Here is a 14853-nt window from a genome sequence, read left to right as displayed (position 1 = left end):
GAGATCCGTTGCAGGTGGGACGGACAGTCCCTCTGGCGAGCTACAGCCTATAGTGTGAGGTGAGTGGCAGTCACTGGCGAACCCTTTGACGGTCGATAGGGTATGGTCTTAACGTGTGTCATAGAGGCACACGTTAATAAAAATGATATTTCAACTCTTGTATTGTCTGTGGGAAATTGATTCAAACTAAGTCAAGTAAAAGTATAGCAAAACAAAAGTATACGATGTATACCCATTTCATTCTCATAATAAGTTAATAATCACAATTACTTTTCTAAATGCTCATAATATCTTGTTTAATCAAAAAGATAAAATATCTTGTTTAATCAATTGCCATTATAGAAATTTCCAACAAGAGCTCTTTGAAAAACATGTACATGTCTACGTGTTATAACTCTTACAAATCGAATCACAAGTTGAAATTCAAGATTTGGATTCACGAGTCAAGTTGTAAGTTCATCCATGATGGATTTTATCTCCTTCCTCCACCCTTAGAACACCGAAACCCGGCGAAACCTAAAACCTTAAAAAACACATCTAAAATAAATGAAAACAAAAGTAACAATAGAAGGTAAAAATAATGGAGACATTCCTATGCAAAATCATTCTTTTGTTGAGTACAAAACAGCAAAACAAGTGTCACAATTGAAGGTAAAGTATTATAGGGAAAAAAAATAATACAAAAATTGATGTTGCTAAACTTGGTCCTTAGGACATTCTCTTGCAAGATGTCCTTCTTCCCCACATTGATAGCAAGCTCTACTCCGGCCACCACGTTCACCACCACCACGCCCACCGCCACGACCATTATCATACCCTTGATCACGGTCACTACTCATGTAACAATCTCTTGCAAAATGACCAACACGGCCACAATTATAACACTCTGGCCCACCACCGCCACTACGTCCACCACCACCAAATCCACCTCGATATCCGCCATAACCACCACGTCTCCCTCGAGTACCACCACGTCTTGGACCATATGCTCTAGTAGCCCTACCAAGAGCCACCACGTCTACCGCCATCTTTCGCCCATCCTCACTAGTATCCACCGAATATTCGACTCTTTGTCCATCTCTAAGGAACCGAAATCCCTCGGCTTTGATTTTCGATTGGTGGACGAATAAATCATCACCACCCTCATCTGCTGGAGCAATGAACCCAAAACCCTTTTGTCCATTGAACCACTTAACAGTGCCTTCATATCTATTGATTTCTGCCATGACAATAATTAATGTAAAATCAAATTTTATTCCTTTAGGATATTAGTTTTGATTGATTGGTTTTTGGTGTTTGGCGGGCAAGCTATGGATTATGGGCGTTGAAGATGGGATTAGAACGAATGGACTATAAACATTACTCGTAATATATAGGGATTGGGTTCCTTACTTTTTGAGCACTCGATCATACTTGTGTGTACGTAAAATAACGTACTTTAAATATACATATCTAAGAGTAATATTATATATATATACACACTAGATTTTAGAGCCCTTGCATTAATAATCTTGCAAAATTAATTGATTTTTTCAAACAATTATTCTTTTGAGTTTATGAGCTCGTAGTGTTAACAAATTTTGAAAGTTCTTTTAAGTTTAAGAGCTCGTAGTGTTAACAAATTTTATAAATTCTTTTGAGTTTAAGAGCCCGTGGTGTTGAAAAATCTTAAAAGTGATTTTGAGTGATGTAACTTTTTTTTTTTGGTTAAGCGAGGAAACCCTCCTATGAACGAGCACATTGGCTCCCCCATAGAAGGTAAAACCTCGGGTAATCAAGTTCCCTGAGCGCGAGACCTGGTACCGGGTGAATTGCGAATTATGCGCACACTCTAGTCACACTCCTTTTTTGAACAATTTGGCATAGCCAGAAATTGAACCCGAGTGATGTGCTCCATTGGGCAACTCAGTGGCAACTCAGGCAAACCTGAGTGATGTAACTGAACATCTACAATTTTTTTTATATTGTAACAAAATCATATTTATATTGTAACAGTTATTCAGATTGCTCTACTTGATATATTACATACAATTACAATATGTAATATATATGAGATCAAAAATGCAAATATAATACCACACTTATAATTTGTCATGCATAATAATAATAATAATATTAGATACAAAGAATGAAAAATATATAATGCACCAAACTTAAACTTTACCATAATTTAAATTTCACAAATTATAATAAACTCGCTAATTTATCAACATCTTAAAGTAACATTCTCAAATAGATCAATTTAGGGTATTAGCTTGTGTTAGGATACTCTCTCAATATTTATGTTGTTGAAAAGTAATACCTTTTCATCAAAAGTGACACAACAATTCATAATAGTTGTGTCTTTTGGCTAAAAAGACACCAACTAATAAACATAACCTTTCAATTATATGACTATAGTTAGTTTAAACAAGCGTGTACTTTACACTCTCATAACTTGTTATAAAGCTTAACTAGAAATTCATTTGTCTTAAGTAAATCACCTTATCACACAAAATGACCGATGACACTAAAATCAACAACAATCCCCCCCCCCCCCAATTTTAGTGTAATCCTTAAATTTACTAAACACACAAACTAATGGGTAAATGAAAATGTTCGTGAAGAATTAAATTTTCACTTAGTATATTATTTACGAGAATTCGAAAATCAGGGTGTTCGTGAAGAATTGAACCCTTCAATTCATTTGAAAACTATAAAATAATATACACATCAGTTTCTTACAATGCTCTATTGTTCATTACTTGACGCTTTTATAAGCCATGCGTCCATATCCATTCATGAGTATATAGGAAGCCAAGTTCAAGCTTCTTTGAAGCGGCAAAACTTCATACTCACTTAAGTAGCTTTTTCAATCTTGCTCCCGCGATGTAATTTTTCAAGAAAACTATTAAGAAGTTTAACTTCAACCTACTCAACTCACGGGTCTAAACACATACTTTGGGATCAGTATATTTATGTGTTTCAATCTTCAGAAAGTAAGCTTACCACATTGAATTCAGCTCCTAGAGTTGTACTAGAAGGGAATTGGGCGTCTCACTTTGGAAGATTTAATGGACTTCAATCCCACATCATTAGCCGAATTGTGCGCACTTAAGTCTCGAACTAATTCTTCTATCATGTGATCTGAAATTTGTTGTGACCCAATAAAATCCACATATATCACACCATTCGTGATCAACTCACGAAACATAGTTTGTCTAAGGCAATAGTGTCTAGATTTTTCCTTGTACATTTGAATATATGCCTTAGTTATCGGATATCCCATAATCATGGATCAAAATGGACATTACCATCTCTTTCAACATCAATCAATTTTTCCTTTGCAATCCTTATATCCAAGGACTTACTAAATTCTTATATGACCATAAGAAACCCGTACGTACTTAAAATTAATTGATTGATCAGTCAGTGTGTATGTCCACTTTTCACGGACTCACCAATTAAAACTATAATTTGTACACCCTTGATAATTAGTCTCCATTATCCTTATGCACACAATTATTACTATTACATTGGATAGTTAGATTATAATTATAAACATACCTTAGTCAATCCACTTCTAGAACCAAGAAATAATGACAATTAGTTTATAATGTCATTAATCTTAACATTCATCTTTTGATCCAAGACACCTCATCTATACCAAGTTTAAAATACAACAACTTGTAGATGTATCATCTTAGTGATCAATATTAACTCAACACATTTTAATATGCCCTAGGATCACCATTGTGAACTAAACCATAACTCATGGTTGACTTCTACAAGTATTAGAATACTTATATCTCATCACTCTAATGACCCGTCCTAATCCATCTAGACGAATACATTACATTTGGTTACATCGCGAGGTACTTGACCTCTATATGATACATTTTACAAACATTGCATTTGTTTTCAAAAGACAAACTTTCATTGCATCGAAAGTTGACGGCATGCATACCATTTCATAATATATCCAACTATAATTGACTTAATAATAATCTTGATGAACTCAACGACTCGAATGCAACGTCTATTGAAATATGTCATGAATGACTCCAAGTAATATCTTTAAAATGAGCAAATGCACATCGAAAGATTTCTTTCATACCTGAGAATAAACATGCTTTAAAGTGTCAACCAAAAGGTCGGTGAGTTCATTAGTTTATCATCAATATTCATTTCCATCATTTTAATAGACCACAAGATTTCATATATTCAATAATCATACACTCGCAAGTGTTAAAAATTCATTCGTATGGATTGAACACCTGGTAACCGACATTAACAAAATGCATCTAGAATATCCCCATATATAAACATCGAAGTACTAAAGCAGTTCAAATTCTCTGACTGGGGCGTGTCAAAGCCCATAGATCTATCTTTAGGATTCGAATCAATTGGTGGCAATTATAATAAACACCAATTCTTAGGCTACCAAGTTCAACAAGGGCGATATCTGGTATAACAATTCAACCATAGAATGTAGTTTCGAATACTTGTGTCTATTTCATAAAACATTTATAAAAGCAGCGCATGTATTCTCAGTCCCAAAAATATATATTGCAAAAACATTTAAAAAGGGAGCAAATGAAACTCACCATACTGTATTTTGTAGTAAAAATACATATGACAATATTGAACAATGCAGGGTTGGCCTTTGGATTCACGAACCTATATCATTTGTATATTTATTAATATACGTAGTTGCAGTTGAACAATATTTATATATATATATATATATATATATATATATATATATATATATATATATATATATATATATATATATATATATATATATATATATATATATATATATGTATATATATATAATTATTTGTTTAGTTATCTCATTTTTATATATTTTCATATATTCATATTTATATATTTTAAATAAATAAAAATATAATTTTTGTTTAGTTATAATTGTCAGATATATTTTTATATATATATATATCATTTATTTGAATAGATACTTATTATAATAATACTAAATATGATAATCATTATGTTACTGATAATCTTAATATTAATAATACTTAATATACTAATAATAATGATAACAACAATTATAAATATGATGATATTACTAATATTAATGATAAATATAATAAATCATATTATGATAGCAATAATAAAACTAACAATACTTAAAGTTAATACTTATTGATAACAATAATAATAAAACTAATAATAATACCTATAATAATATTAGTATACTAATAGTAATAATCTTAATATTATTATTGATGACGTTACTAATTATTTATAGTTATGATAATAATACACATTTTAATGATAATAATATGTAATAATATACGTATGCTAATAGTAATAATTCTAATATTTACAAGTTAATAATAATACTAATATTTATGAAAATACTAATAATTTATTATAATACTACTTAATAATAATATTAGTAATGATAATAATATAAACTATGTTAATGATGCTAATTTTAATAGTCATGTTATTAATAATAATATTGGTAATACTTAATAATACCATCACTAATCAGTAATAATAATAAAAATAATACTAAATAATAATAATAGTTGATATTGATAATAATGATAGTAATAACCATATTAATAATAAGTGTAATTACTAAAATGGTGATAATAATTATAATAACATAACAATATTCTTGATTATAATCATAATACTAATAATATTAGTAATAATAATAATCATAATAATAATAAAAATAATAATAATAATAATAATAATAATAATAATAATAAAAGAAATAAAAGATTATACCCTTAATGAAAGCTTTTATAAAAAGATTGCCCCAGCCCGGGCTCGAACCCGTGACCACTCGCTAACCCGAACCTCACTCAAACCACTCGGCCGTAAATGTTTTTCTGATTTAGTATTACCCCAAAATTTATATAACCCAAATTAACATGTTTCCGTTTCCTTCTTCATTCAATTCAAAACCAATTGTCTGAAATCAACTCGTATACATAAAAGAATTTAAAGGTTTAATTTTTAGGATGTGAAAATGTAATGAAAATGGTTAATTGTGGTGGATTGCGTTAACAGGAAAAGAAAAAAAAAATACAAACTGTATTAGCAGTTTATGAACGACTTGCAACTCAAACCTCAATCTGGATTTTTAAAATGTTTTAGATAAAATTTATAACACGAAATAGGTAGTTAAACGTTCCTAGAAACTTTCTGGATGAACAATTTAACTTGAAACATCCATACGATTTCGAATTTTGCTATGATCAAACTGTTTGACTTTTTGAAACACAGGTTTGACTTCGAAATTGGAATTCAATATATAAAATTGGGAGTTCAAACCTTGCAGATAGTTTAAGAACATGATTCCTAACCTATCTGCATTAATACATTTTGAAGAACGATTCCAATTCGAACTTTTGACATAATGAACTAAGAACAGAGGTATCGGTAGTTTAAAAAATAAAATTTGACTAAATTTACAAATATATTCTGTTTAAAGTATCTGTAATCGATATAGAAAGTGGAGAAGATATCTGAATTGAATGAGTTATGTTAAAAACAATGGTAAACTCGTTTGATTTATTGCATAAGGTAGTCGACAGATTATTTACCAGGTACAGAAATATAAATAAAAAAAATAAAAAGATGAATGTGATTGCAAACCGATTTTGTTGGTATCTAGTGATCCCTTTACGACTTTGAATCAATTTGGAGACAGGGTTGATAATATAGAATAGTTTGATTGATACCTCTAACAGATTTGTACGAGTTTTCCTATTTTATATAATTAACTAATATTAATGATAAATAAATAAATAAATAATAATAATAATAATAATAATAATAATAATAATAATAATAATAATAATTGTGTTAATAATAACATTAATATTACTATTAATCATAAAAATGATAATAATGATATTAATAATAGAGTGTGTTATTTTCTTATATTTATAACTATAATAATTCTAATGATATTAATAATATTAATAAAGAGATTAATAATAAATATTCATAATAACTTAAATTTATAATTTTACTACTAATTATAATGATATAACGAATTAGATGTATCAATATTATACTAATGTTAATATTAATATTATACTAGTATTAATAATGAAAATAATTATAATAATATTAATGTAACATTTATATTTTAATTTGTACTTAAATATTAATGTTACAATTTATTAATCATGTATTAGTTAATAATTATATAATACATATATATATATATATATATATATATATATATATATATATATATATATATATATATATATATATATATATATATATTGAATGTTTAGTATTAATACTTTTCAATATAATAATAATTATTTATAGAAATCATAAATTTATAATAATATCATATGTATATTTATATATATTCCTATGGTAGTAACTTAATTACTTTATTTATTATTTTACATTTTAATTCAAATGATTAAAGTGTACATTATTAATTCAAGCTATTGTATATACACTTACATTTATATTTATATATATATATATATATATATATATACACACACACACACAATAGTTCGTGAATCGTCGGAAATAGTCAAAGGTTATCTGAATCCATGTAAACAATTTCAAGAATTTTGAGACTCAACTTTATAAACTTTGCTTATTGTGTCGAAATCATATAAAGATCAAGTTTAAATTTGGTTGCAAATTTTCGGGTCGTCACAGTACCTACCCGTTAAAGAAATTTCGTCCCGAAATTTAATTGGGATGGTCATGGTTGACAATAAATATGTTTTCATGACGCATATGAGCTGAAAATTAGAGTTTTATCATCATTGGGTAATATAGATAAAATAATTTGATTTTTGTGAAGAGTACGAGTGAAGTTATTACAAAAGAGTGGGATGAGGAAATAAAGATTAGTCTTAACTTTTGACATAGTCACTGTTGAGTTCCGGAATTCAAGGGATTTAAAGAAAATCTTCGAAATCTAAATAAGATCTGATTCTTCGGAAATAGGGATATTATGATCATCTTTAGTTAAATGCGATCGTCTGTCTCGATTGCTATGCCTTGTCGGATATTTCACTATAAATTCACCCTCTTTGTTTCCTTTATATTTTTGGAGTTCCATACTTTTGTTTCCTCTTCCCGATTTTAAGTCAAACGAATAATGGTCCAGAATTCGTAGGTATGAAGTTTCGAATGAACATGACTAATGTTCTAAGAGAGGGATTGCAATAGCATGATCTTGATTGGTTAAATTACCAGAATTCAAGAGAGAAGATAGAACTGTCAAGAAAATATGTTCTTGATATGTTTATAGATTAGATAGAATGTAAGAGTCGTGTAACATGACACATGATGATGTTATGGTCTGTGAATCATCATGTTTCATTAGAAACTCAGCATCACTTACTGTAATATAATCACGTTGATCAAGTGTCATTATATTATACTAACTCATGCTTTAGTTCCCAACACTACTTCTATAACATTCATAAATTAAACTCGAAGGTTTCAGAATTTAGAAACTAAAATAGTTTCCTTTATGATGTAACACAGATAACGCGAAGAGATAAATAATATCGGACAAGAATATTTATGAAGATATCTTCAGAAATATCGAAGATATTTTTGATTATATTTTGGAATTTCTAAGATCGAAGGTTGATGAAGAAAGATTTTCCACAAGATTTAACATGACTTCGGAGCAAGATATTCTCTAAAGATTTCAATGGATCCTGAATTACCTAGATTCTTTGAATATAGGGTATGGTCTTTGTATTTGTCCTTGGTCTCCTTCGTGGTTAGCTCAATCCGTTTTCCAGTTCCAACTTTTCTGAGCTTTTCCAACATACTATTCTTTATCATCAAAATTCCGACGATTAAGGTCATTTACGGTTGCCTACAGTTTCTGCTGCTTCATTCAGCTTTTTCAAAGTTCAATGTATTGATTCGTAGGCTGGGTGCTTTTCAAAATTTCAGAATTGAAGATCGTAATTCTAGGAGATAATTGTTATATGTATACATATAACTATTGATGTAGAATGCTACGAGATTCGAAATACTGATTGCTGATTCTCGGTAATTGGTATGACAATTCTCGTTACAAAATACGGATGAGTATATGCTAGGGTTTCAATTAATAATTATAGTGATTTTTCGGAGAGATTTAGGCCGAAGAGTGACGAAGTTGCTGGTAAGTTTACTGCTAATGTGGTGGAATATAAACGGTTCCCCGTTAATGATGACGAAAGGCAAATTTATATATCAAGGTTATAATAAGACTAATCCGAATGAAAAGTCAAAGTTGACTTGTTGAAGCTGTGACAAAATTGGCTACTATGGAAAGGGATTGTAAAGTTATTTTTTGGTAATAACAACGCCAAAGGAGTTAGCACATATACGTGTTAAACGTTTACCCAGGTTCCGAGTGTTTTCAGGTGCATAACTATATGCATCAATCTTTTCTTCCGTAGATGAAGTGCGGTTGGTTCATCCTCTCGATTAAGGTGTTTTCAAGAATCATGAAAGGTTTGAACGCAGATTGTAATCGTCAAGATACAAATGAGGTTTAAGATGGAATCAAGTGGCAAACTTGAAGAAATGTTTAGTTTCATATGTCATAATCAATATTTTAATTCATTTTAATTGTCCAATGTTATTAGTCCACAGTTAGCAGTCCACAATTAGTAATTCAACAATTCATATATAGTTTAATATATTATATTCGAATTAATTAATACATGTCGTGACCCGTTATATACATGTCTTAGACTCGATCACAACTCAAAGTATATATATTATTTGAGAATCAACCTCAACCCTGTATAGCTAACTCAAGCATTACTACATATAGAGTGTCTATGGTTATTCCAAATAATATATATAGATGCGTCGATATGATATGTCAAAACCTTGTATACGTGTCCCGATATTTAAAGTACGTAAAATAAATAACAGAAATTAAATGACGATAAATAAAATTACGAGAATTAAAATTGCGATAAATAAATTGCGATAAATAAATTGCTATAAATAAATGTAATAAGGAATTAACAGTTGAGTTAGCTAGGATTTTGTTAGCGTGGATTCTTAACAAAATTTCTCATAGTTAATTTGTTTGTTTCTAACAAATTTTATTTTGTTCAATGTTTTCTTCATTATGCCACTTGTTGGATTATGATAAGTCAAAATTCAAATATGAAATTGAATGAAAATGGTTATTTTGCGGTGAACGGATACGTATATCGATGGATGTAAGTAGGATCGTAAATGATCATTGAATCAGATTCGAAGAATGTACGGTGTAACTTATTAATGTGAAATTTAAATATTCCTCGGGTATTACCTACCCGTTAAAATATTTTCACCATTAAAAGTTTGTACAAAAGAATTTTTAATTACAATCTTTATGAAAATATACTTACATATATATTCTCTTCCGATGTAATCATGGATTTAATGAGTCTATATGATATTAAACTCATTTGATTTACCGTTAGAACAAGAATATATAATCTCTAGAACATTAGAGATTACATAATCGTCATGTCGTACGAAGATAAATGATGTAGAACGTCATGTAGAACGATGATTATGCTCGAGGTACATATTGTGATGTTGAGGCGTGTGTTGTTGTGGTTTGTGTTGTTAACTGGTGGTATTGTTGATGCCGTTGATGTTGCTGAAGCTGGTACATTTTGTACCATATTTTCCAAGGCTACAACTCGGGCGCGAAGCTCGTTGACTTTATTACTCCGGGATGATTGTCGGTAAGAACGATAGAATGAATAAGGTTTAGAATCTGGCTTGCGATATAGTCATGGTGAGATACTCCGGAAATGAGAGAGAAAATGGTATTACAGACAGTCGCCGGTAAGTGCTTCAGATTCATCGTCAAGAGGTGAATTCGGTTGGTGGAAGGGATCGCCTTCTTCGCGTCTCCATTGGTTAAGTCGACTACGAACTTATCCCCAATTTATCCAGAATTGGTGATGACTGATTTGTTGATCCATTCCAGTTATACTGCTTTCGTAGCTCAAGTGTGTTTCCATATCGGAATAGCTATCGGAATTTGAGGAACTTGAACTAGTGGCGAGTTCCATTTCATATGATTGAGTAAAGGGTTTTTCAATATGGACGAATACATTACATTTGGTTACATCGCGAGGTACTTGACCTATATATGATACATTTTACAAACATTGCATTCGTTTTCAAAAGACAAACTTTCATTACATCGAAAGTTGATGGCATGCATACCATTTCATAATATATCCAACTATAATTGACTTAATAATAATCTTGATGAACTCAACGACTCGAATGCAACGTCTTTTGAAATATGTCATGAATGACTCCAAGTAATATCTTTAAAATGAGCAAATGCACAGCGGAAGATTTCTTTCATACCTGAGAATAAACATGCTTTAAAGTGTCAACCAAAAGGTTGGTGAGTTCATTAGTTTATCATCAATATTCATTTCCATCATTTTAATAGACCACAAGATTTCATATATTCAATAATCATACACTCGCAAATGTTAAAAATTCATTCGTATGGATTAAACACCTGGTAACTGACATTAACAAAATGCATCAAGAATATCCCCATATATAAACATCGAAGTACTAAAGCAGTTCAAATTCTCTGACTGTGGCGTGTCAAAGCCCATAGATCTATCTTTAGGATTCGCGTCAATTGGTGGCAATTATAATAAACACCAATTCTTAGGCTACCAAGTTCAACAAGGGCGATATCCGGTATAACAATTCAACCATAGAATGTAGTTTCGATTACTTGTGTATATTTCGTAAAACATTTATAAAAGCAGCGCATGCATTCTCAGTCCCAAAAATATATATTGCAAAAGCATTTAAAAAGGGAGCAAATGAAACTCACCATACTGTATTTTGTAGTAAAAATACATATGACAATATTGAACAATGCAGGGTTGGCCTTTGGATTCACGAACCTATATCATTTGTATATTTATTAATATACGTAGTTGCAATTGAACAATATATATATATATATATATATATATATATATATATATATATATATATATATATATATATATATATAATTATTTGTTTAGTTATCTCATTTTTATATATTTTCATATATTCATATTTATATATTTTAAATAAATAAAAATATAATTTTTGTTTAGTTATAATTGTCAGATATATTATATATATATATATATATATATATATATATATATATATATATATATATATATATATATATATATATATATATCATTTATTTGAATAGATAGTTATTATAATAATACTAAATATGATAATCATTATGTTACTGATAATCTTAATATTAATAATACTTAATATACTAATAATAATGATAACAACAATTATAAACATGATGATATTACTAATATTAATGATAAATATAATAAATCATATTATGATAGTAATAATAAAACTAACAATACTTAAAGTTAATACTTATTGATAACAATAATAATAATACTAATAATAATACCTATAATAATATTAGTATACTAATAGTAATAATCTTAATATTATTATTGATGATGTTACTAATTATTTATAGTTATGATAATAATACACATTTTAATAATAATAATATGTAATAATATACGTATGCTAATAGTAATAATTCTAATATTTATAAGTTGATAATAATACTAATATTTATGAAAATACTAATAATTTATTATAATACTACTTAATAATAATATTAGTAATGATAATAATATAAACTATGTTAATGATGCTAATTTTAATAGTCGTGTTATTAATAATAATATTGGTAATACTTAATAATACCATCACTAATCAGTAATAAAAATAACAATAATACTAAATAACCATATTAATAATTAATAATAAGTATAATTACTAAAATGGTGATAATAATTATAATAACATAACAATATTCTTGATTATAATCATAATACTAATAATATTAGTAATAATAATCATAATAATAACAATAATAATAATAATAATAATAATAATAATAATAATAATAATAATTATAATAATAATAATTATAATAATAATAATAATAATAATAATAATAATAATAATAATAATAATAATAATAAAAGAAATAAAAGATTATACCCTTAATGAAAGCTTTTATAAAAAGATTGCCCCAGCCCGTGCTCGAACCCGTGACCACTCGTTAACCCGAACCTCCCTCAAACCACTCGACCGTAACTGTTTTTCTGATTTAGTATTACCCCAAAATTTATATAACCCAAAATAACCTGTTTTCGTTTCCTTCTTCATTCAATTCAAAACCAATTGTCTGAAATCAACTCGCATACATAAAAGAATTTAAAGGTTTAATTTTTAGGCTGTGAAAATGTAATGAAAATGGTTAATTATGGTGGATTGCGTTAACAGGGAAAGAAAAAAAAATACAAACTGTATTAGCAGTTTATGAACGACTTGCAACTCAAACCTCAATCTGGATTTTTAAAATGTTTTAGATAAAATTTATAACACGAAATAGGTAGTTAAACGTTCCTAGAAACTTTCTGGATGAACAATTTAACTTGAAACATCCATACGATTTCGAATTTTGCTATGATCAAACTGTTTGATTTTTTGAAACACAAGTTTGACTTCGAAATTGGAATTCAATATATAAAATTAGGAGTTCAAACCTTGCAGATAGTTTAAGAACATGATTCCTAACCTATCTGCATTAATACATTTTGAAGAACGGTTTCAATTCGAACTTTTGACATAATGAACTAAGAACAGAGGTATCGGTAGTTAAAAAAATAAATTTTGACTAAATTTACAAATATATTCTGTTTAAAGTATCTGTAATCGATATAGAAAGTGGAGAAGATATTTGAATTGAATGAGTTATGTTAAAAACAATGGTAAACTCGTTTGATTTATTGCATAAGGTAGTCGACAGATTATTTACCAGGTACAGAAATATAAATAAAAAAATAAAAAGTTGAATGTGATTGCAAACCGATTTTGTTGGTATCTAATGATCCCTTTACGACTTTGAATCAATTTGGAGACAGGGTTGATAATATAGAATAGTTTGATTGATACCTCTAACAGATTTGTACGAGTTTTCCTATTTTATATAATTAACTAATATTAATGATAAATAAATAAATAATAATAATAATAATAATAATAATAATAATAATAATAATAATAATAATAATAATTGTATTAATAATAACATTAATATTACTATTAATCATAAAAATGATAATAATGATATTAATAATAGAGTGTATTATTTTCTTATATTTATAACTATAATAATTCTAATGATATTAATAATATTAATAAAGAGATTAATAAAATATTAATAAAGAGATTAATAATAAATATTCATAATAACTTAAATTTATAATTTTACTACTAATTATAATGATATAACGAATTAGATGTATCAATATTATACTAATGTTAATATTAATATTATACTAGTATTAATAATGAAAATAATTATAATAATATTAATGTAACACTTATATTTTAATTTGTACTTAAATATTAAAGTTACAATTTATTAATCATGTATTAGTTAATAATTATATAATACACATACACACACACACACACACACACACACACACATATATATATATATATATATATATATATATATATATATATATATATATATATATATATATATATATATATATTGAATGTTTAGTATTAATACTTTTCAATATAATAATAATTATTTATAGAAATCATAAATTTATAATAATATCATATGTATATTTATATATATTCCTATGGTAGTAACTTAATTAATTTATTTATTATTTTACATTTTAATTCAAATGATTAAAGTGTACATTATTAATTCAAGCTATTTAATATACACTTACATTTATATTTGTATATATATATATA

The 14853-nt window shown here is 27.6% G+C and overlaps 1 protein-coding gene across 1 annotated transcript; it reads right to left on the bottom strand.

The window, feature by feature from the left end:
• Positions 1-361: 361 nt before the first annotated feature.
• LOC139872736 (cold shock protein 2-like) lies at positions 362-1410 on the bottom strand. Its single transcript, XM_071860657.1, has one exon. It carries the CDS (start codon positions 1224-1226, stop codon positions 696-698), a length of 531 nt encoding a protein of 176 aa, XP_071716758.1. The 5' UTR covers positions 1227-1410; the 3' UTR covers positions 362-695.
• Positions 1411-14853: the final 13443 nt, after the last annotated feature.

Source organism: Rutidosis leptorrhynchoides, chromosome 10, assembly GCF_046630445.1.
Source record: "Rutidosis leptorrhynchoides isolate AG116_Rl617_1_P2 chromosome 10, CSIRO_AGI_Rlap_v1, whole genome shotgun sequence".
Taxonomy (NCBI): domain Eukaryota; kingdom Viridiplantae; phylum Streptophyta; class Magnoliopsida; order Asterales; family Asteraceae; genus Rutidosis; species Rutidosis leptorrhynchoides.
The sequence above is the reverse complement of the archived record's forward strand: the minus strand, read 5'-3'. Positions and strand labels throughout refer to the sequence as shown.

Coding starts and splice junctions, on each gene's coding strand:
- LOC139872736 (XM_071860657.1), bottom strand. CDS start 1,226: ATGGCAGAAATCAATAGATATGAAGGCACTGTTAAGTGGTTCAATGGA.